Source organism: Ovis canadensis, chromosome 2 (genome assembly GCF_042477335.2).
Source record: "Ovis canadensis isolate MfBH-ARS-UI-01 breed Bighorn chromosome 2, ARS-UI_OviCan_v2, whole genome shotgun sequence".
Classification (NCBI taxonomy): domain Eukaryota; kingdom Metazoa; phylum Chordata; class Mammalia; order Artiodactyla; family Bovidae; genus Ovis; species Ovis canadensis.
The window spans coordinates 37264214-37289882 of record NC_091246.1 but is presented as its reverse complement, the minus strand read 5'-3'; the positions used below and the strand labels follow the sequence as shown (position 1 = coordinate 37289882).

Here is a 25669-nt window from a genome sequence, read left to right as displayed (position 1 = left end):
ATCGAAGGAAAGTATCATACCTGTAGAATATACTGTGTGAGGTCAACTGCTTCTTTCTTCTCATGAACAAGTAGAGTTTCTTTATCTTTCACAGTAATAATGTTGATTTCTCCACGACGTACCTCCCTCATGCCCAGAGGGCGTTTTCGAACACAAACTCTGATTTTCTCCATCTCAGTCCAAGGATTCTCTTTCTCTGAAGTGTTCTGTCTGATATATGTTTATAAGTGGGCTTTAATTTTTAGTTAACGGAATAAAGCTACCTAAGAGGTCAAAGTATCAGTATATTTTGTTATAAATTAGGTGTAATACAAACACACACACACACATACACATAATATCTATTATATACTAAAGTGCTGACACTGAGAAAGTTCTTTCATTAGCTCTAAATCCTCCTGATTTACTTCTATCTCCATCTCTACTCAATCCCATCCAAATGCAAATTTCTTGCTTCCTTTCAATCCTTATTATTGTACATTTACTGTTTTCTTGACCATTCAATCTAATTTTTTTTTAAATCCTACCTGGGTTTATTAAGCACCTTGAATTTGGTGGTAGGTTTCAATGTATTCCCCCCGTGTTTCTCCCAGGTATATTCTGACCCTCCCTTTGTCCCTCTTGCTTCCTTTTTTTTGCCTGCCCTGATATGTGTTTATTTGTTAGAACATGATCCTACTCCCAGGACAATTTTATGACTGGTGCTGTCCACCACTAATTCATCCTTCTATTCAGACACATTTCTTCTCTGGCTGTCTTCAGTGAACTCATCTACCTTAACATCCAGAAGAGAGGCAATATTCCTTAGGTTAAGAGTACAAAATTCATCAGGTTTACTAGCTGAGCCTAATGGTGGCATATATGATACACATCTAAGCACTGACCACTTTACCTATGTAGAAATGCCTCTTAAGCAAGGTAACAAGAAAAGAGAATCCTTGAAAGTAGATGTTTTACCAAGACCAATGCCTTTGGCACATATACTTAGAATGTCTGAGAGAGACAAATCATTCCCTTCCTTTACACTTCAGAATTTGATTAATAACCCTTAAACAGCCTTTTATAATAGATTTTACACAGGATATTTCACTATATAATTGTTGCATATCAATTTCAATTTTCTGATACCTCCAACTGGCTAGAAAATTATTTTTCGCCAGGATCTAAATTAGTAAAAAGTAAGAAATAAAATTTCTAATATAATGTATAAAAAACTACTCAAGGCTTTTGAAGCATGTTATTATTTTTTTAACCAATGTATAGCAGACATCTAAAAAAAGAACCATTTTGGCTTGAAGTATGGCAAAATCCTGACGATCATTAAAAGTGAATGACAGGCATGTGGGGGTTCACTGTTGTATTTTCTCTTCTTTTGCATGTGTTTTATTTTTTATAAGAAAAAAAAAAACTTTTTTGGGGTTTTTTTGGACCATTCTGTGGGGTTTGCAGGATCTTAGTTCCCCAACCAGGACTGAACCTAAGCCCAGCAGTGAAAGTACAGAGTCTTAAACACTGGGCCACCGAGAATTTCTCAGAATAAAACACATCTTTTAAAGCATCCTAAAAGGTTCTGCTAAGCTGCTAAGTCACTTCAGTCGTGCCTGACTCTGTGCGACCCACAGACAGCAGCCCACTAAGCTCCTCTGTCCCTGGGATTCTCCAGGCAAGAATACTGGAGTGGGCTGCCATTTCCTTCTCCAATGCATGAAAGTGAAAAGTGAAAGGGAAGTCACTCAGTTGTGCCCGACTCTTAGTGACCCCATGGACTGCAGCCTACCAGGCTCCTCTGTCCATGGGATGTTCCAGGCAAGAGTACTGGAGTGGGGTGCCATTGCCTTCTCCAAAAAGGTTCTAGCTTTCTTCTTTTTTTAAGGCTCTAGTTTTAATGTGCAATATTCCCTAGAAGAAATAAACTATATCTGTCTGACATGCAAAGTTAATACAGCTAGAGTTAGGTCTGTTCACAATCTTAAATAAGTCAGGGCAACCAGTCCTCTAAATGCCTTACTTTCATTAAAATTCAGAGTCCAATAAGTTATTTTGAACTTACCTAATTTGAGGTATCCAAAGAGAATGCTCTTCGGATAGGGATGACTCACTAACAGGAAGCTTCAAGTTGGTGAGGGAGTTTCTCAGGGTTCTGAAACTCTGGCTCCTACTTAGAATTTAGGGGAGAAGACAATATTGAGAATTATTGGGACAATGAACTTTCTTAACCTCCATTTCTCTAATATAATAAGGAATGGAAAGTGTAAGATGATACAAACGGTGAGAAAGCTCAATTGAACACCTTTCGTCCTGCATCTGGCATGTATAAACCTCTGTGAGAGCACTTAGCTCACTCTATGGTTGTCTGACTTCCCACTCACCCTGCCCCCTAAGAGTCTCAGAGTCTCCAGATAGTCTAATGATCTTTATATCTAGAATCAGGACAGGCAGAGGGGGTATTCTATATATGTGAAATAAATAAAGCAGCAATATTTAAACTAAAATATCCATTCTATCTAAATAAATAATGGAAAGTCATATCTTCATTCTATTTATAAATAATTCCAATTTAGATTTTTATATGTTGTTCAATAAAAGACTAACATTCAAAAAAGTATTTGCTCTTTCATCGCTGAGCTAACCAACAGGACAGCAACAATCATGGTATTGATGGTCATAGAACAATCCAGTCCTTTCACAACTAAAAGAAGAAAAAAATACTATATGCTCTGTGCTTTGCTAAACCAAGCCAAAAAAAATTTTATTTTCAGAAAAACTATAGAATTCATTTATGTATTTCAAATTACTGAAGACATTTTTACCTTTAAAATTGGGTCCTCTATTCTTTTAGAATAAAAGAACTGGTTGGTTATGAAATCCTCTGAAACCTTAGCCAATATAAGACCATATGGAAATACTGTTTTAAGGTATGAATAATAGCCCTTATTTTTTTTTAAAGTGGCTTAAGAATGTATTTTGTTTCTCCGTAACTCACCAACTGTAACTTTTAAAATAACAAAACAGGCAATACACAGTATTTTTAAAAGAATGTATTTTCTATTATACCAAGGTTAGTATTAGGGATTACTTGATATTTCAACTCTTAGGGACCTTTTTCAAATTCTAACTCATCACCACTAAGTGAAAATAACTTATTGTCACTCTGGCTCCCAAACTGTAAATGCTATCAAAAGTATCTTACTATTTGCAATGACCAAACTCATCTGTTCTTCCAGGGCTGGAATTGTAAAAAGCACTCAAAATCAGGACCATATTTCAAATTTTGCAGGTAAATCAACTGCTCCAAAGACCTATTTAATTCAACTAGCTGAATTAAGCAGTGGTTTTTTTAAAACTAAGCTTCATGAGCCCTGGTTGAAGTTAATTTGACAATCTAAAAAAAAAAAATCCTATGGATTTTGTAATTTTTTTTTTCTACTGCAGAGGAAAGTTAACTATTTTACCTTCATGGATGCACTATATATATCATGTCAGGCTATAATAAAAACAGGTCTGCAGCTGACCCTGGGAAGTAGCAGCTGCTTGATGCACATGAACAATCATCTTTCTCCCATCTGGAAAGTCCAAATTCTTCATCAATTTCCCCCAGTCAAGGTATCTGCATTATCACCACAGAAGCTGTTCACTATTATTTTCTGTAAATACGGAGTAGTTGGTCTCCTCTGCTCAAGGAGAACCCTGCCCTTGCCTAAGGCTCCTTTCCCTCCAGAAAAAAGAAAAAGATAAAAAGTTATTACCTGATATAGGAATGAGGGATTCCATAGTTATACCCTGAAACATGAGAGATTCTTTGAATAACTGAACTATCACAATCCCCCTGTACTGGAGAAAAGTAATTAGATGAAAAGGATGAAGTCTTAGCTTCTTTTTGTATGCAGGAATCAGCGGCTGTGGCATTCAGAATTCCTGTTTGTATATGGTACTGGGAATTAGCTGGTAGCATGTGCTCCAGTACTTTTATGTAGTTAGACTTCTGTTCACTTGCAGAAAAATCTGATAAATCACACAGTTCAAACTGATTGTTGCTGGTAGTTCTGTCTTTGTTGTCAGCAGGAGAATCAAAATGCAGTTGCCTTCGAGGGCCAGATCTGGATTTCTGAGGCTTGACACACAGATTGCTTGTCTGAAGACGATAGTCTGGGCTACTGACTGCTTTATCTTCTTCCTGCATAATCTTAATGATTTTGATAAGTTGGAAGAGACGTTTGCGGTCATTCATGTCATGGACTCCCAATTTGGAGTAGTCCTTCATTGTAACGTTGGCTAATTCATCTATTTTCTGAAGGCCAAGGGCAGTAAAATGAGGATAATACTGTGCTAGTTCAGCTTCACAAAGACATTCATACAACCAGGATGTCATTTTTGTGAATAGGTTTGTTTCTATAAACTCTGAAGAGGAAAAAAAAAAAAATTCATTCACTTGAAATATAGTATATATAATACAATTATTCCTTGAAAAAAAAAAAGAAACCCACAAAAGAAATATGCAGCAAAATCCATCCCAGCATTCCAGGTTTTCAATAAATACATTTTTCTTTTAAAATGATTAAATAGCATAATATATAAACATGCTTATAATGCATTTGTAGTAATCTGTCCTTTGCTTAATAAAGAGAGACTTTCAGTTATGTACACACACAGGTACATGCACATACACATAACACAAATCACTTACTTATTCTAGGGAGTTCCTTCCAGTCTTGCAATGTCTACTTCACATATACCACAAACTACTGAAACCTTCTCCCCAACTGCTGATTGTTACGGGACTAATTTTAGATGTTCAAGTTAATGTCAAGGCATGTCGCACAACTGTTTCCCACGATTAACGAACAAAGGCTAAGAACTATTTCAAAATGGAAAGCAGAATTAAATAGTGACTCACAGAGGATCATGAATATAATTCAGAGAAAATCACATTTGTATATACTGAGTACTGGTAGAAGTTAGTTGAATAGAGGTAAAAACATCATTAATCCAGAATCTACTAATTCAGGATTTTCAGATCATTCTAAAAGGCAGGTGTTTATAGATGTCTACCTATATACAGAACAGGAATAAAAGAATTTACCTAGGAAATTAATACCATGGTCAAAAATTTTAATGGCTACACATTAAAATGTTTAAAAAATTTAACACAAGCTATTTAATTAAATACTAACAAACGATGTGGTAATAACACATAATCCTAGTCTATTATTAAAGTCAGGACCCTGGGGAGTTCTTCGTATCACTGTTAATCAAGTTCAAGTACATAAGAATATTGAAAGGTAAGTAAACTATATTTTCTCTAAAAATTTTTTTTAATAATTCAGAGTTTTCAAAATTCTATTAGTTCTTAGTAAAGCTTTTCTGTTTTTCACTTTAATTTATATTTTATCTTCCTTCTAGGAGAAACAGAAAAAGAGGTCAAGGCCAGGTAAAAGTGTTAATTAAAGGACCCTGAGTAACAAACTTCGGAGGAAACAGTCAAAGGGGCTAAAAAGCACATTCTAAACTCATCCTGCCCTTTTCCATTTGTGGTAGATGAAAAAAGAAAAATTCTTTGCAGGGCTTTCCCCCAAGAGATGAAATTTACTTCTGTTGCATTTAGGCTGGCCTTGTGACATGTTTTGGCCAACAGAAAGTGGTAGAAATGACACTATGTGACTTATAGGCCAAGTCAAGAGCCCTTGTACTGCTGTCAGTCATTAAGTCAGGTCCGACTCTGCGACCCTGTGGACTGAGCACTCCAGGCTTCCCAGTTCTACACTATCTCCTGGAGTTTGCTCAAACTCATGTACATTGAGTCGGTGACCATCCAACCATCTCATCCTCTGCCAACTTCTTCTCCTGCCTTCAATCTTTCAGGATATTTTCCAATGAGTCAGCTCTTTGCATCAGGTGGCTTATATATTAGAGCTTCAGCATTAGTTCTTCCAATGAATATCCAGAACTGATTTCCTTTAGGATTGACTGATTTGATCTCCTTGCAGTCCAAGGGACTCTCAAGAGTCCTCTTCAACACCACAGTTTAAAAGCATCAATTCTTTGAGATAGTGATGGACAGGGAAGCCTGACGTGCTGCAGTCCATGGGGTCGCAGAGAGTCGGACAAGACAGAGACTGAACTGAACTGACAGGCTTCTTTACGGTCTGACTCGCACATTCGTCCATAATTACTAGATAAACCATAGCTTTGACAATACAGACCTTTGTCGGCAAAGTGATGTCTCTGCTTTTTAGTCCACTGTCTAGGTTTTTTCATAGCTTTTCTCCCAAGGAGCAAGTGTTTTTTAATTTCACGGCTGTACTCACCATCCACAGTGATTTTGGAGCTCAAGAAAATAAAGTTTGTCACTGTTTGCATTGTTTCCTTATCTATTTGCCATGAAGTGACCAGATGCCATTATCTTAGTTTTTTGAGTTTCAAAGCCAGCTTTTTCACTCTACTCTTTCACCTTCATCAAGAGGTTCTTTAGTTCCTCTTTGCTTTCTACCATAAGGGTAGTTTCATCTGCATATCTGAGGTTGTTGATATTTCTCCCAGCAATCTTGATTCCAGCTCCTGAGTCATCCAGCCCGACATTTCACATGATGCACTTTCCATAGAAGTTAAATAAGCTGGGTGACAATATACAGTCTTAACATACTTCCTTTCCAATTTTGAACCAATCTGTTGTTCCATGACTGGTACTAACTGTTGCTTCTTGGTCTTCATACAGGTTTAAAAGGAGGCAGGTAAAGTTATCTAGTACTCCCATCTCTTTAAGAATTTTCCATAGTTTGTTGTAATCCACATAAAGTCTTTAGTGTTGTCAGTGAAGCAGATGTTTTTCTGGAATGTTGGCAATTTAATCTCTGGTTCCTCTGCCTTTTTTAAAATCAGCTTGTACATCTGTAAGTTTTTGGTTCACATACTGCTGAAACCTAGCCTGAAGCATTTTGAGCATAATCTTGCTAGCATATGAAATGAACACAATTGTACGGTAGCTTGAATATTTTTCGGCATTGTCTTTAAGAATGGGATGAAAACTGACCTTTTCCAGTCCTATGGCCACTGCTAAGTTTTCCAAATTTGCTAACATATTGAGTGCAGCACTTAAACAGCATCATCATTTAGGAGTTGAAATAGCTCAGCTGGAATTTCATCACCTCCTCTAGCTTTGTTCATAGTGATGCCTCTGAAGGCCCACTTGACTTCACATTCCAGGATGTCTGGCTCTAGGTAAGTGATCATACCATCATGGTTATCCAAGTCATTAAGATCATTTTTATATAGTTCTTTTGTGTACTCTTGCCACCTCTCCTTAACCTCTTCGGCTTTTGTTAGGTCCTTAATGTTTCTGTCCTTTATTGTGCTCACCCCTGCATGAAATGTTCCCTTGATATCTCCAGTTTTCTCAAAGAGATCTCTAGTCTTTCCCATTCTATTGTTTCCCTCTATTTCTCTGCACTGTTCATTAAAGAAGGCCTTCTTATCTCTCCTTGCTATTTTCTGAAACTCTGTATTCAGTTGGGTAAATCTTTCCCTTTCTTCCTTGCCTTTTCTATTCTTTCCTCAGCTATTTGTTAAGCCTCCCCAGACAACTGCTTTACCTTCTTGCATGTCTTTTTCTTGGGGATGTTTTTGGTCATTGGCTTCTGTACAATGTTACAAATCTCTGTCCATAGCTCTTCAGACACTCTCTCTACCAGATCTAACCCCTTAAATCTATCTGTCACCTCTACTGCATAATAATAAGGGATTTGATTTAGGTCATACCTTAATGGCCTAGTGGTTTTCCCTACTTTCTTCAATTAAAGCCTGAATTTTTCAATAAGGAGTTCATGATCTGAGCCACAGCTCCTGGTCTTTTTCCTGCTGACTGTATAGCACTTCTCCATCTTTGGCTACAAAGAACATAATCAACCTGATTTTGGTACTGACCATTTGGTGATGTCCACATGTAGAGCTGTCTCTTGTGTTGTTGGAAAAGGGTGTTTGGTATGACAAGCACGTTCTCTTGACAAGACTCTGTTAGCCTTTGCCCTGCTTCATTTTGTACTTCAAGGCCAAATTTGCTTGTTATTCCGGGTTATCTCTTGACTTCCTACTTTTGCATTCCAATGCCCTATGATTACACAGACATCTTTTTTTAGTGTTGGTTCTAGAAGGTTTTATAGGTCTTCATGGAACCATTCAACACCAGCTTCCTCAGCATCAGTATTGCGGCATAGACTTGAATTACTGTAATACTGAATGATTTACCTTGGAAACGAAATAAGACCATTCTGTTGTTTTTGAAATTGTACTCAAGTACTGGATTTCAGATTCTTTTGTTGACTATGAGGGCTATTTCATTTCTTCTAAGGGATTCTTGCCCACAGTAGTAAATATAATGGTCATCTGAATTAAATTTGCCCATTCTCAGCCATTTTAGTTCAGTGATTCCTAAAGATGTTGATGTTCAGCACTGCCATCTCTTGCTTGACTATGTCCAATTTACCTTGATTCATGGACCTAACATTCCAGGTTCCTATGCAATACTGTTCTTTATAACATTAGACTTTACTTTCACCACCAGATACGTCCACAACTGAGTGTTGTTTCCTCTTGGCCCAGCTGCTTCATTCTATCTGGAGCTATTAGTAATTGCCCTCCCTTCTTCCCCAGTAGCATACTGGACACCTTCCAACCTGAGGGGTCAGGTAATCTTCCAGTGTCATATCTTTTTGCCTTTATATACTGTTCATATTCTCACGGCAAGAATACTGGACTGGGTTGCCATTTCCTCCTTCACTGGATGTTCTGTCAGAACCCTTCACTATGACCTGGCCGTCTTGGGTGGTCCTGCACAGCATGGCTCATAGCTTTATTGAGTTATGAAAGCCCCTTCATCACAACAAGGCTGTGATCCACTTTGCTGTACACCAAAAACTAATACAACAATGTAAATCTACTCCAATAAAATTTTTTAAAATAGATACGCTTTGTATCACATTTCTTTCCATGTCACAAAAAGTCCAGCTCCTCCCTTCTTCTGCAATAATGATCAGAATCACTCCAGGAACTTTAAGAAATATAGATACCTGACCCCCATCCCAGATCCATAAGAAAACAAAAAAAACCCAGGGACTTCTCTGGTGGTTCAGTTGTTAAGAGTCTGCCTCCCAATGCAGGAGACATGGGTTTGATCCCTGGTTCAGGAAGATTCCACTCGCCATGAAGCAACTATGCCCATGTACCACAACTACTGAGTCTGTGCTCTCGAGCCCACGATCTGCAACTACTGAAGCCTGCATGCTCTAGAGTCTGTGCTCTGCAACAAGAGAAGCCACCTCAATGAGAAGCCCGTGCACCACAACTTGAGAGTAGCTTCCACTCATCACAATGAAAGAAAGCCTGTGCACATCAATGAAGACTCATTGCAATCAAAAAAATGAATTTTTTTAAAAAAGTACTCTATAAATGTATTCATTATGCAGTACACAGATTCTGTAAAGCATTTACTAAGTGCCCAACAAACAGCAGGCATAGTGATCTACCTATAGCATTTTAAAATACTTTCCTTATAAAAAATTTCAAACATCACAAAAGTAAACAGAATTGTACCATGAACTCCCATGTTATCTACCCATAGATTCTTCAGTTATCAAAATTTCCCACAGTTGCTTCTCCTATTCTTTCCTTTCCTGAAATATTTTAAAAGTAAATCCTAGATATGTCATTTCACTTCTAAATTTTCTAAACAGATATTTTCTTATGTAACCCTAGTGACGTTATTATACCTAGTAAGGTTTTTTTTTTTCTTTATTTTACTTTACAATACTGTATTGGTTTTGCCATACATCAACATGAATCCGCCATGGGTGTACATGAGTTCCCAATCCTGAACCCCCCTCCCACCTCCTTCCCCATACCATCTCTCTGGGTCATCCCAGTGCACCAGCCCCAAGCATCCTGTATCCTGCATCGAACCTAGACTGGCCATTTGTTTCTTACATGATGTTATACAAAGATGCCACAAAAAAAGAAAACTACAGGCCAATATCACTGATGAATATAGATGCAAAAATCCTTAACAAAATTCTAGCAATCAGAATCCAACAACACATTAAAAAGATCATACACCATGACCAAGTGGGCTTTATCCCAGGGATGCAATGATTCTTCAATATCCACAAATCAATCAATGTAATTCACCACATTAACAAATTGAAAAATAAAAGCCATATGATTATCTCAATAGATGCAGAGAAAGCCTTTGACAAAATTCAACATCCATTTATGATTAAAACTCTCCAGAAAGCAGGAATAGAAGGAACATACCTCAACATAATAAAAGCTATATATGACAAACCCACAGCAAACATTATCCTCAATGGTGGAAAACTGAAAGCATTTTCCCTAAAGTCAGGAACAAGACAAGGGTGCCCACTTTCACCACTACTATTCAACACAGTTCTGGAAGTTTTGGCCACAGCAATCAGAGCAGAAAAAGAAATAAAAGGAATCAAATTGGAAAAGAAGAAGTAAAACTCTCACTGTTTGCAGATGACATGATCTTCTACATAGAAAACCCTAAAGACTCCACCAGAAAATTACCAGAGCTAATCAATGAATATAGTAAAGTTGCAGGATATAAAATCAACACACAGAAATCTGTTGTATTCCTATACATTAATAATGAGAAAGTAGAAAAAGAAATTAAGGAAACAATTCCATTCACCATTGCAACGAAAAGAATAAAATACTTAGGAATATATCTACCTAAAGAAACTAAAGACCTATATATATAAAACCTAGTAAGTTTAAAAATAATTCTTTGGTATCTTATACTCAGTCCATAATATAATTTACCCAATTATCTAAAAGAAAATCTCTATATTTAAATATATAATGCATATATATTTTAAAGTATCTTTTTACAAAAGTATTTTTTTGTTCAAATCAGAATAAAAACAAGGATTGTGAATTTCATTGTTATGTCTCCTTTTTTCTCACAGGGCAGTACCCCATTCTTTCTTTTTTCCTTTATATTCCACTGACTTAACACAGAAACCAAATATGTCCTAAGTATGGGATATATTACACTAAAAAAATTCCTCATTGTTCATCTGAAATTCACATTTAACTAAGTGTCCTATTTTATGCTGGCTTAAGCTGGCAACTCTATATTTGAATCAAGTTCCACAATTTGCGCAAAAATATTTCATAGGTGTTACCATGTGCTTCACAGTATATCACACCAGAATACATTCAATGTCTGCAAACTGCAGACTGATTTCCTTCATTGCAATCTCATCAACCAATTAATCCAATGGTTTCGCCCACTGATGACTGTTATCTGCCTCAATCATTTCACTGGGATTGCAAAATGGTGGTTTTCTGAATCTATCACTCTTTTTGGAATTTTCCTATAAAGAAAAACTTTCTGTCAACAACTAGGGCTATTTGATTATCCAAAATAGAGTTAGCACATGAAGGCAGGCATGAGTATTCTTTCTTTTTAATTTCTAATTTTCAGAGTTAAGTAGTGGCTAGTTATTTTGGATGGTATCCAATGAGGAGTTCTGGAGTTTTGCTTTTCTTTTTTTGGGAGGTGGGGGTGGGGGGTTCAAATTCACTATTAACTCATGGGTTTTTATATATTTCAAGTGTTTCAATCAATTTTCTTAGTCTTGAGAGCCGAAATCTAAAATCAGCTTTTTTTCAAGAAATATGTATTTCTGTTTTGGAAGTAGCTGCCCTTTGTCCCACATCCAGCTAAAGGTTATGTATGCCTGTCTTAAGCAGAGAGGGCCTGGGCATTAGCAAAAGAGGGAAAAGAATGAGCACAACCACACTGGCTTTTATCTTCCTTTTGCAGATAGGAAGAATTCTATACAGCCACAAGTAGCTAATCTAGAATAGACACTACTTACTGCCTATCACTTACCTAGAGCCAGACATCCTGGAATGGGAAGTCAAGTGAGCCTTAGGAAGCATCTCTACAAACAAAGCTAGTGGAGGTGGTGGAATTCCCAGTTGAGTTATTTCAAATCCTACAAGATGATGCTGTGAAAATGCTGCACTCAATATGCCAGCAAATTTGGAAAAATCAGCAGTGGCCACAGGACTAGAAAAGGTCAATTTTTATTCCGATCCCAAAGAAAGGCAATGCCAAAGAATGTTCAAACTACTGCACAACTGCACTCATATCACACGCTAGTAAAGTAATGCTCAAAATTCTCCAAGCCAGGCTTCAGCAATATGTGAATCGTGAACTTCCAGATGTTCAAGCTGGTTTTAGAAAAGGCAGAGGAACCAGAGATCATATTGCCAACATGCGCTGGATCATCAAAAAAGCAAGAGAGTTCCAGAAAAACATCTATTTCTGCTTTATTGACTAGGCCAAAGCCTTTGACTGTGTGGACTGCAATAAACTGTGGAAAATTCTTCAGGAAATGGGAATATCAGACCACCTGACCTGCCTCTTGAGAAATCTGTATGCAGGTCAGGAAGCGACAGAACTGGACATGGAACAACAGACTGGTTCCAAATAGGAAAAGGAGTACATCAAGGCTGTATATTGTCACCTTGCTTATTTAACTTATACACAGAGTACATCTTGAGAAACACTGGGCTGGAAGAGCACAAGCTGGAATCAAGATTGCCAGGAGAAATATCAATAACCTCAGATAAACAGATGACACCACCCTTATGGCAGAAAGTGAAGAACTAAAGAGCCTCTTGATGAAAGTGAAAGAAGAGAGTGGAAAAAGTTGGCTTAAAGCTCAACATTCAGAAAACGAAGATCATGGCATCAGGTCCCATCACTTCATGGCAAATAGATGGGGAAACAGTGGAAACAGTGTCAGACTTTATTTTTGGGGGCTCCAAAATCACTGCAGATAGTGATTGCAGCCATGAAATTAAAAGACGCTTACTCCTTGGAAGGAAAGTTATGACCAACCTAGATAGCATATTAAAAAGCAGAGACATTACTTTGTCAACAAAGGTCTGTCTTGTCAAGGCTATAGCTTTTCCAATAGTCATGTATGGGTGTGAGAGTTGGACATCCAAAGAAAGCTGAGCACAGAAGAATTGATACTTTTGAGCTGTGGTGTTGGAGAAGGCTCTTGAGAATCCCTTGGACTGCAAGGAGGTCCAACCAGTCCACTCTAAAGATCATCAGTCCTGGGTGTTCATTGCAAGGACTGATGTTGAAGCTGAAACTCCAATACTTTGGCCACCTGATGCAAAGAACTGACTCATTGGAAAAGACCCTGATGCTGGGAAAGATTGAGGGCAGGAGGAGAAGGGGACGACAGAGGATGAGATGGTTGGATGGCATCCCTGACTCAATGGACGTGACTTTGGGTAAACTCCGGGAGTTGGTGATGGACAGGGAGGCCTGGCGTGCTGTGGTTCATGGGGTTGCAGAGTTGGACACAACTGAGTGACTGAACTGAACTGAACTACTGTATATTTGAGTTACTAAATATTCTCTCTAGGTCAATTTCTGACTTCAGTGTCAACTCCAAAAATTAGTTGTGGCTTCTGGAAAGCTTTATTAAGAAGGATATTGAGGCATTTACAATCATTAATAGAAAACAAGATGACAATTTGGGGGCTGGGAAGGGCAAGTCATTTCCATTTTATTTCTTGCAGCCCTTCTTACATACTGAAGTTAAAAATGTACCACCGACACCTTTGTCGCACTGTGACAATGAGGATGTCAGTGTAGTTCCTCAATATAAAAGTGACAGGATATAATAATCACTAAGAAGTGGAAGGACCAGACAATGGAATATAGATAAAAATTTTTAGTAAATTAAGTATTTTAAGAAATCTGTCTGTTTTAAACATCCCCTACTATTACTAGTTTATAAAGATTCAGATAAAAATAGCAAACTGATAAAACATGAGTTAGAAGTCAAGGTGGATGACTATTGATTTTGCTTAGTGTTTGAGCTTTCCTGTTACATTAGCTATAACTTCACTGGTTTGCTTTTCTCTCTTCCTGTACCCATAGTAAATAATCCAAATCTATTTCAATTCTTTCTCTCTTTTTTTTTTGGTGAACCACAAGGCACAAGGATCCTAGTTCCCTATAAGGGATAGAATCTATGTCCCCTGCAGTGGAAGTGTGGCATCCTAACCATGGACTGCCAGGGAATTTCCCTCAATTCTTTCTTATTAAGCTCTGAAACAGCTTCAAAATCTCCTTTTGGGTGTGAGTACACGACAGGGTACAATTCCATGAGTTCTGACAGTTGTAAACACCTGCAAAACCATCACCACAATTAAAATACAGAATATTTCCATCACCTTCAGAAGATTCGTCACATTTCTTTGCACTCCATCCTACCCTCTGCCCTTGGCCCTAGCCAACGACTGATCTGACTCCTTGGAAAAAACCTTGATGTTGGGAAAGACTGAAGGCAGAAGGGGATGCCAGATAATGAGATGGCTGGATGGCATCACCGACTCGATGGACATGAGTTTGAGCAAGCTCCGGGAGTTGGTGATAAGACAGGAAAGCCTGGCGTGTTGAGTCCACGGGGTTGTAAAGAGTCAGACATGATTGAGCGACTGAATTGATCTGTATGATGTTTCTGTCATTACATATGTTTGCTTTTCTGAAAGCTTATGTAAATGAAGTATACAATATATTCTCTTTTGTATCTGGGTTCTTTTATTTAGCATAATGATTATGAGATTCATCCATAATGCACATGTCACACCCTCATTTTACTCAGGAGGAAAAAGACTAGAATAAATCAGTGAATTGCCCAAGTTTTAACACAGCTCTCAAGGAACAGTTCTCAGATTCAAACTTAGGTCTTCTCGTGGCTAGTCCCATGTTCTTTGCACTATTCCATGCTGCCTCCGTCAAAAGCAGCTGCAAAGACAGCTCCCCGCCAGCTCCCCTAAGAGGCCCACTATGTACCCTGTTCAGCAGAATGGCTGCCTCCTGCAGATCTGTGCTGCAGCATGGTATCTCTCACAGCTGCCACCACCAGGAAAATGTCCTGCAAATCAGTAAAACCCAATGGAGGCCAGATGGGCAGATTTTTACATGAGGGCCCACTCACGTTCAATGCCCCAAGTATGCACAGTGCTCCTTTGTGACCCAGAGAATGCTAGGTCTCAGCTGTTGGGGTAACAATCAGAAATAGAGTCTTGGAAGAAATCCAGTTGGCAGAAATTCAAATTTTCTTATCCTGGTGGCAGAGAAAATAAACTGGAAGGGGAATTCATGCAACTTTATACACAATTAAGGAAGCTGATTCACATTCCAGGATGTGGATAAGATCCAACTATTTAACATGTCCCCTCAAACTTTTCATTCATCTATCTAAACTATGTAACTCTACCCACCTAAACTGCCTGAAACTGAAGTTGGAATCAGATAACTCTCAGTCATTTAGCTGTGTAACCTTGGGCAAAATCACTTAGTTTCTCTGAGTTTCATTTCCCCCTCTCAAAGGATGTGATAAAATATTTATGTAAAACTAACTTGAAAATTTTAAAGTACTCCATAAAAATGGAGCCATACTCTTACTCAGCACTGGGTCACTGTGCCTGGTTTGTAAGAAGTGTTGACTTATTAGAAACAGATACATCATATTAAAGATTTTTAGAACTATTAAAAGGTGGTTTCTATTATTTGATTTATAAAAAGTTGAATATGTAAGAGATTCAAAAGGTAAGAGATTAGAGATATGGAAGTAGAGGAATTATACTTGCAAAATACACTAATTAATAGCAGTACTATGTGTAGGCTTCTACTAACTTATTATTTCATCGATAACAACTGTACAAATACTTTCCTCTCCTTCACTGACAGGGGGATTCTTTACCACTGCACCAGCAGGAAAGTCCAAACACTTAGTTACTATATATTATATAGAGATATTAGATGATGCTACATACCAAAATACTAAGGTATAATTTATGTATAACAAACCAGACCAATTTTAGAACAGTTTCATAAGTTCTGACAAATACATACTCGTGTAACCACTGTATCAATCAAAACACCAATACAACCAAGACAGTCCCATCAAAAGATTTCCCAGTGCCCTTGGGAGTCAATACTCTCCTCCACCCATGGTCCCAGCTAATCTTTGATTTGCTTTCTGTCACTATGGCGAGTGTATTTTCTGCAATTTTTCATAAAATAAAATCGTATAGTGCCATTGTTAGTTTAAATCTATTTAATATACAAAGACTGAAATTTGGGGGATTTTTCCCTTCCTAGGTCTTTGGGAAAAAGTTAAAATGATTATACTGTTTTTCATAGCTCTTTTTTCACTGACCTAAATGACATCTGCTAATAAGGAAAAATTTTCTTATATCAGTCCAATTTAACAGAAAAATGAAGTGAAACAACTTTGAAGAAAATATCACAATCTACTGCTGCTTGACTGTATAAACGTCAATTCAAAATCTCAATTTTCTTTTTTTAAAAAAGTATTTATTTATTTGGCTGCACCAGGTCTTAGTTGCAGCACATGGGATCTTCACTGTACCGTGTGGGATCTAGTTCCCTGACCAGGGATCAAACCCAGGGCCCCTGCATTGGGAGCCCAGAGTCTTAGCCATTGGATCATCACAGAAGTCCCTTAAGACTATTCAATATTTCCAATAGGTTATTGCTCACTATAAAAGTAGACAACCCAAATCTAAGGTCTATATATTCCTGGTCAATCAGAAAAACGGGGAAAATCGCCCAAGTTCTAAAGCAGCTAAGCTATTTTCAGTTTCTCAAATTCACGTTACATTTCAAATACTTAAATTATCAAAGAGAAAAAGGAAAAAAAAAGGGTCAATACACCCCCCCAGAACATCATTAAACTTTAATAACTTTTTTGAGATATAATAAAACATTTACTTCTGTAACTAACAAAAACAAAATTAATCACGGAAGAAATCAAGAAAATGTATTGAAAGTTTCTGTGGAAATTTAGGCTGTGGTTAAGAGCTGTTAAGAAGGTACAGGCTGAATTATTTTTTAGACTCTTGTAGCACAGAATGAAAATCTCAAGAGCTTTGTTGAATAAATTAGAAGAGCATTCCGAACATGTTCCAGGTGGGCGTTTATGGCCATAGTTTTTAAGAAGTAATTCAATATAAACCTAATAATGCATAAACTAAAGCCAGTTTCATTTTATTAAGAATATTAGGAACTCTACCCTCACTTATTTTAAATAAATCACCCTGTTTAAAACAGAAAGAAAATCTGACTCAATTGTCCATGTATTTCACATATCAAATAATCTGTTACTTTATAATGTTTAACTAAATAATTCTTTAAAGGGGTATTTATTTTTGTTATAAAGAATAGAATGAAGAGGAAAGTAAAATGTGGTTTTGGGTAACTTTTATGGTAGAAAAAACAAAAGTTGGTAACATTTGTGTGTCACAGACTTTTTAAAAGAAAAATATTCAAAGTTAATTCAGAAATAACTCATATTCTCAAGTTTTAAAAAATTCACTCCATTCAACAACAAAATTTCAAATTATTTATGCTGAGCAATCCCAGAAACAACTAAAATTTCACAAATGCTACAAATAACCAGATCATTTGTGAGGTAATTAAAAACACACACACAGTAAATATAACTTAAATTAATCCTAGATCAAACCTGACAAATAAAACTTACAAAGCTCTTTAAAAGACCATTAAATTTTAAAATAAATATTCCACATGGAAAAGCCTTTTAAGGACACTTTTAGGAAGTTATTTATAATGTAATTGTAAAAGAGTAATATTTACTTCTAAATATGATTCGATTATGTTAGAGGAAACATTTTTAATGATATGGCAGAGAACATAAAGCTTTCCAGAAAGAGAAAATAAGGGGCAGTAAGGCAGGTTATCTTCACTAAGGGGAAAAAGATGTGGCAGAAGAGAAAACAAATTAAAGAAGGGAGAGTTATGGAGAACATTCAGAACAAAGGATTATGGGGGTAAAGAACAATGAAAAACAGTGTGGCGTTATCTTACAAAGTTGAGTGTTTATATAGCCTACAACCAAACAACTCAACTCTTAGGTATATTCCTTAGAAAAACCTCTGCACGGGAGCTTCATGAGGCACACACAGAAAATGTTCAGAGCAGCACTGTTCACAAAAGCCAAAAACAACATAACCTGAATGCCCACTGGCAGGAGGATAAACAAACTTGGGTATATTCAAACAATGGAACATTATACAGCAGTGGTAAGAGAACAAACTATACTGAACAACTTATCAAATCTCAGAAACATCATGAGGAAAAAAACAAATCCCAGAAAACAATGTCCCTTTTCCTAAGGCTTCAAAAGCAAGCAAATCCACTGCATTATTTAGGTATCAAAATAGAAAATGTAGGATAAAGGTTATTTCTGATGGAAGAGCAAGAAAATGGTGAACAGGAAGAGAATACAGGATATTATCCACTAGGTCTTAGGTATTTATTCATTTTGTATTATGCTTTGTAACTTACATATATATGCTTCATAATACCCTTTGGAATGTATCACATAATATTTACATTAAGATAAAGGGGGAAAAAAGAATCCTACAGCTTTCCCCTTCAACAGAGACCATCCTGTCTATAGCTGATCTAGGGCATCAGAGGATGAGATGGTTGGATGGCATCACTGATGCAATGGACGTGAACTTGGGCAAACTTTGGGAGATGACTGGAGGACAGGGTGGCCTGGCATGCTGGAGACAATGGGGTTGCAAAGAGTTGGACATGACTGGGAGACTAAACAACAACAACAAAGTCTATAATACTAGGCCCATGAAGGATTTCCTCACACCTTGTAGTCTGGCTTGAATGTTTAAAACTTTTAAAAATTTCAATATTTAAAAAGCAGGAACAATTAAAATTAAGTTATGGCTGTACTCTTTAAAAGGACATATACTACCCTATACACCATAGTCCCCCTGCTCCCCATCCTTTATACCTACCAACTTTATTCATTTCCATTAATTGGTTAGCCCTGTGTACATCAGAGTTTGAGAACTAGGATCTGCTTCAACACCTTCATTTTATGTGGTATCTGAGGCACTGAATGATTAAGTGACTTGCCTAAGGTTACACAGCTGTGATAGGCTAAACCTCAGTGGTCTTTTCAAACACCTTACTATTTTCCACTTTCTATTTACTGAGTTATATATGTTTTAAATGAATATACTGTTTCTGAAAGTAAGGGACTACATAGGCAGGTCAGCAGGCATTAGAACATACTATATGCTCTCATTAATATAGAGGTGATGTGAAATATTATTCAAGGACTAAAATAGCTTCTGACTGCCAAGAAGTATTTCTTTATCTGAGTTCCCCTAAATTGTGACAATAGCCACTTAAAAAATACATATCTATATAACAACTGTATTGAGATATAATTCATATACCATACAACTCACCCATTTAATGTTCCAAAGCCTTTTAGTATATACCTTTTTAGTATGTGTAGTACTAAACCACCAATCCACCTGGCCCTAGGTAATAATGACCACTTTAAAAGTCACAAAGTCACACAGTAGTGTTAGTAACTGCATACAATACAAATCCAATATTCTCAATGAAACTGCATTAAGACGTCTGTATAGCCTACAATAGGCATAAGATCCCTAATTAAGAACACAAGAATTCAATGCTGCCAGTGGGAGGTTAAAAGGTGGATAACAGAGTATATACTCTTCCTCCAACAAGGGAATTAAGTTATTTCAAGCTCCAGATATTGTTCTATCTATAGACCATTGGTCTTAAGAAAGGGATACTAGACACCTGCTTAAAACAACAGCTGCAAAGGGATAAGAATATGATTCCTAATGTAATTCTTAAGGCTAGATGTGAATTTTGGGATACAAATCACATGAGTTATACCCAAAAGTACCTTGTGAAAGATTATTTTTGCAACTGAAAAAAAAAGTTTCAAGGTTTATGGTTAAGTAGCTAATGCTTTGCAATTACTGCAATTTCATTCAAGAGCCCCACTATGACACTTTAAAATTTCTAAGTTTGGTGCAAAGCATGGAAGCAATCACCTAAAAATAAGCATAACAAAACTGCTGGACTCATTTATTTTAAAACAGTGCAAGTATTGCTCTCTCTAAATACAGAGGTTTAATTTTGAAAAAATTCCCTGCAACAGGTGGTAACCAATATTGGGTTTAAACTCAGTGTTTTATTTTTTAAATCTTGGTCTAATCCAATTATGGTGGTGCTAGTGGTAAAAAGCTTACCTGCCAATGCAGGAGATGTAAGAGACATGGATCTGATCTTTGGGTTGGGAAGATGCCTGGAGGAGGGCATGGCAACCCACTCCAGTATTCAAGCCTGGAGAATCCCATGGACAGAGAAGCCTGGCAGGCTACACACGGGATTGCACAGAGTTGGACACCACTGAAGCAACAGTGCACATGTACAATCCAATTGTAGATGCTGGTCACTTTCAGATTTGTTGCCATTTTGCAGTTATAAAATACTTTTCATAAAATACATCTCACATGGTTAATAGCTATTACAATATAGCTATATTTGTATTGCTACATAACTTTATATAATATATAGTTATGGTCTTCTATAATGATATTTTTGTAGAAAAAATAACTATTATAGTTTTTATAAATTACTAAGATGGTAAGAGATTCTTTTACTCAGGGTTATACTCTCTTGGGAACTGTTACCACAATGGCACTAGAAATTATTTCTAAAGGAATGCTGCTGAGAAAACAAAGAACAACTAAAACAATTCCATTCACTGGGATCTGATGCTGGGAAAGACTAAGGCGGGAGGAGAAGGGGACAACAGAGGATGAGATGGCTGGATGGCATCACTGACTCAATGGACATGAGTTTGAGTGAACTCCAGGAGTTGGTGATGGACAGGGAGGCCTGGCGTGCTGTAGTCCATGGGGTCTCAAAAGAGTCGGACACAACTGAGCAATTGAACTGAACTGAATTAATTATGCTACCTGATTAATCTTCCAAGACTTTTTGTTGAGAGATGGCAATTATCATCACCTCGCTTTATATAAATGAAACCAATCCATAAATTTATTAAAAACAGCTATATGAATTTGTTTTGACAGCAATCAGATATCTGTATGTTGGCTACACAATTCTATACCACTAGTTCTAAGTTCTAACCAATCAAATCTCAACATAAGCAGGTAACTTAAAAGACTATAATAGACACTACTACTCCCCATTGCTTGTGAAATCTCTACTAGTCGTTTTGGCCTGGATATCATGCAATATTATTCACCAGCTACTTCAGAATCTCAGTGTAACTTTATCTCACCTCACAATAAAACTAACCATCTTATAGTATCTTTTCCTCCAACCTGCAGCAAAAATATGCAGGTATCACCATCAAAATGTCCTCAAGAGTGAACATCCAAACTATCTGTCAACAACTAAACTCATTAACTCCCCACAAAATCTGTTCCTCCATTTCTCTGTGCCTTGGAGAAGTGGGGGCTGGGGTGAGGTAAGTGACAAAATACCACCTATCTAGACACTCAGAGCTAAACAGGGAAGCATCTTTAGACTCCTTCCCCTTTAATCCCAAACCTAATCAACAGGTCCAGTCAATTTAATCTCCCAAGTATGTGTCACATCTCCCCTTAGATATCCTCATTCCTACTACCACAGAAATGGTTCAGCCTCAGATGGTGGTTCACCTAGATCATCATGTGCCTCTTAACTGCTGTCCTCACCTCCAGTTTTGCCCCCTCCAAGCCACTGACTGCACTAGAGAACCAGATCATTATTTTGAAAGCACAGTTATGACCATGCTGCTCCCTTATTTAAAACCTTTCAGTGGCATCCTATCTAAAGGCCAAAATCCAAGTTCCTTAGCATGTCCGACAAAGCTTCTCATGCTGGGAAAGATTGAGGGCAGAAGGAGAAGGGGGCAACAGAAGATGAAATGGTGGGATGGCATCACTGACTCAATGGACATGAGTTTGAACAACTAATAGTACAAGACAGGGAAGCCTGGTGTGCGGCAGTCCAGAGGACCATGGAAGAGTCAGACACAACAACAAAGCTCTACAGTCTAGCTTATTCCTCTCCCCACCTCCCTCCTTAGTTCAGTCAACTTCTTAGACTGTTATCTCTGCATTTATACACACTGTACTCTTAAATGGCCTCCTCTGACTCTCATCAAACCTCACTTTAACTTTCTCTTAACCACTGATTAAAACACAAATGAGTTTTTTCTGGTTTCCCCAGATGCGGTTGGATTTCCCTTGTATGTTCATATCATACTTTTTGCATATTTCTATTACTGAAGCTACATTCTGTTATATTATCTATGAGTATGTCTATTTTCTTCACTAGAATATCATCTTGTGGTCAACGAATGTGTCTTATTAATCTTTTTATCCCTAGAACCTAAAGAGTCCTGGGAATAATAAACATTCAATAATTATTCAATGCATAAATATCCCTACACTATTTTTAAAACTATAAAAAAGCATTTGATACCATTTGTAGTCACAGGTAGTAGAAACTTTTCTATCAGGCATAGTTTGATTACTTAGGAAAACTATAGCAGGGTTGGCAGTGCCTTGACTCACTGCTTCTGAGCAAGAAAATGAAAGAAGTTCCTATCACACAAACGAATTGCTACGGACAAAGCTATGGTTACAGTAATAAAAACTTTTCATCTAGTCACCTACTGTTAAACAGGCAAAAAATGATAGTGACTTGGAAGAGATTTTTGCTTTTGTGAGGATTAACTGGGATAATGTAATAAAGTGCTAAATAAGCAATCAAATAACATAAGCACTCAAAAAAAAACAAAGACTAAGAATAGAAGATATACATTGGTCTCTGCCTTGAGATCCTGGTACAGAGCTCCTAAAACCCTTGTAATTTCCCAAGTGATAACAGCACTAGGAGTATCTCTTAGTGACAACTCTGGGTCAGCTCCTGGATGGAAAGACTAAACCACAAAGAGAAGCTTAGAATTTTCAGCCACTCTGGAGGCTCCTAGTCTCCAGAGATGGGAGAAGGGCTGGCAATGGAGTTAATAACTGATCATGCCTGTATGATAAAGCCTCCGTGAAAATCCCAAAAGTGCAGGGTTCAGAGAGCTTTTGGGTGGGCGTATTCATCCATACTGAGAGGGTGGCACATCCCAAATCCACAGGCACAGAAGCTCCTGCACTTGAAACCTCCCCCGTCTACCTCTTCATCTGACTGTTATCCGAATCCTTTATCATATCCTTTAATATATTGGTCAATATCCGTGTTTCTCTGAGTTCTGGGAGCTCCTGCAGCAAATTAATTGAACCTGAGGAGGGGGCTTGAGAACCTCCAATTCGTAGTCAAATCTGACAGAAGTTGTGGGTATCTGAGGACTTACTACTTCTAACTGGTATCTCAAGTGATATGGGAGCAGTCTTGGATCCCTTAACCTCTAGGATCTGACACTACCTCCAGGTAAACAGTGCTGGATTGAGGTAAATTGCAGAACACCCAGCTGGTGTCATGGAGAATTGTTTTGGCGGGGAGGGGGAACCCTGACACATGTGGTTTTTCCCTACGCAGGAAAAAAGACATATTGGTGGAAAAATGAATTTTTCCAGTATGAATGGTACCTATTAGTTTATGCTTATGGAAAAGTCTTCTTGTTTAATAGGATGATGAACATCAGAGTCCTTGAGACATCATCTTGGGAAGTATATAATGATTACAACAAAGTACAAGTAGAAATCCATCACTCATTTAACAATATCTGTCGATGACCTACTCTGAACAAATTATGAATAGGCTTGCTGAACCAGTGCAGGAAACTGGATTAATTTATCAATTAAACTAAACAGATCTGAGAAGCATATTTCAACTCACTTTACAAACAACAAAACTGGAGCCCAGAGAAAGAAACTGCTGTTTCTCAATGGGAAGATGAGAGAACCATACCCTAGTTTGCCCCAAGGCCATACTATGAATAGTTAAAAGATTTTCATTTACAACAGAAACCAAAAGTTTTTAACGAAGTGGTATGTGGGTAGTACATTACTGTACTATGCTAAGAAAAATGTAATATTTATATAAAGGCCTTGATACAGTGCTTTTCTCATGGTAAATGCTCAATAATGGTAGCTATTACCTCCAGCTGTATGGTCTTTGGAAGGCTGAGTGCATGGTATCTACCTGGCAACAACTGCTTGACTAAATTGATAATAGAGCCACAGGACTTCTAATCTAATTTAACCTTTTGATTTTCCAGATGGAAAAAGAGAAATCTAAAAGAGCTAAATGACCTGCGAAGCCAGCCATAGGGAGTGAGTTAGAACCAAGACCAAACCCTGAATCCCCAGTCGGGTTTCCATTACATGTCACAGGTCTGTGGCTTAGTTATGGGGTTTTATTCAAACTGTCATAGGAAAGTAGTTAAGAACAGAGCTGCTATACCTAACTTTTTTCAATCTTTTTATTAAAGTCAGCATTGAGCTATGATTTTTATATAAGAATCAGCAAAGCATAATGGCAACATATAGTCTTATGAGTTAAAAACGAAACAACAGTCTTGGTAATGCAATTCTATCAGGGACACCTGATAAATGGAAAGGCTACCAGAGCAGCTGTTATATGTGCTGAAGGAGACTAAAAGCAGAATACAAATACAAAGGAGAAAAGGATTTAAATAAAACGTTTTCCAAAACACACAAATGTGACAATAGCTGTGGGTTACTAAGAAACTGACATTATGTCTCTTGGCATACAGCAACAACAGAATGGTTTGTTTTAAGCAACACTAACACAAAGTTCAATAAGAAACACTGGGAGACCAAGACTAAAAGCCACGAGGTAGGAAGAGTTCCAGTTAGCAACCAAAACGTTCTCCATTTCACAGAGTGGAAAGATTAACCGCGAACTTTCAGGTCTTTGTGCATTAAGGGATTAGAATACTCTCCTCCTAGTTCTATAAAAACTAAAAAATAATCTCTGTATGGGAGGAAAAATGGGGCAGGGCATAGAGAGAAATCTAATCTATTTGTGGAATCTAAATTCAACTCAACAAATATTTCCTGAGAAATCTACTATGTGTGAAATATGTTAAGATGCTTGCCTTGCCTCAGAGACTTCAGAATTACATGGGAGAAGGGAGAAGAATGGGGTTCACGGAAGTACGCAAATAACCCAAAGCAGAACAGAAGCGCTCTGAGAGAGTTTCCAGTCAGGGCTATGGGTTCAAAAGCAAGACTCCGAGACTCAGAAAAGGTTTCACAGGAGAAGTGGGGAAGAAGGGTAAGCGAGCGGGTGAATGGCCGACAGGGAGAGGTCAACTCCCGGTTTCCTTTACAACTGCCCGCCTCTTCACGCGCTCGGCGGGCGCCCTGCTCACCCTCTCCGGCGAGGGCAGGCACTAAGGCTCTCGACCAGGCCAACCCGCCTTGATTCTCTTCCGCCATTTCTCACCTAGGAGGCTTCCAAATTCCTCCTCGGTCAACCTTGTCTGAAGACTGAAGATAACGCTGAGAGGAGAGAGCCCCAAAGAGGGCAACCGGAGCCCTCTGTGCTCACAAGCTGGAGCCTGCGGCCAGGCCTCATCCCCATGGCAACGCCGCCAAGCGCCGGTTCGAACGCCCGCGCCGACGCCCGCGCTCCGGCAGTCCCACACAGTCCACCAATGAGCATCGAGGGAACTCGTGGACGTGAACCGCCTTCTCTTCTAGAAGGCCAATCAGAAAC

General features: G+C 37.9%; 1 protein-coding gene across 3 annotated transcripts in view; it reads right to left on the bottom strand.

Moving 5' to 3' along the window:
• Positions 1-25572, bottom strand: part of KIF24 (kinesin family member 24) — a 70340-nt gene extending 44768 nt beyond the window's left edge. For 2 of the 3 annotated variants that reach the window (XM_069575867.1, XM_069575869.1), the window contains exons 1-4: positions 25397-25572; positions 3747-4398; positions 2051-2158; positions 21-210 (exon numbers count right to left, since the gene is read on the bottom strand). In XM_069575867.1, the coding sequence (XP_069431968.1) occupies positions 21-210; positions 2051-2158; positions 3747-4369 (921 nt within the window). In that variant the 5' untranslated portion in view covers positions 4370-4398; positions 25397-25572. The remainder of the gene's footprint in view (positions 1-20; positions 211-2050; positions 2159-3746; positions 4399-25396) is intronic. The other variant, XM_069575868.1, reaches the window with a different exon arrangement.
• Between the last annotated feature and the right edge of the window lie 97 nt (positions 25573-25669).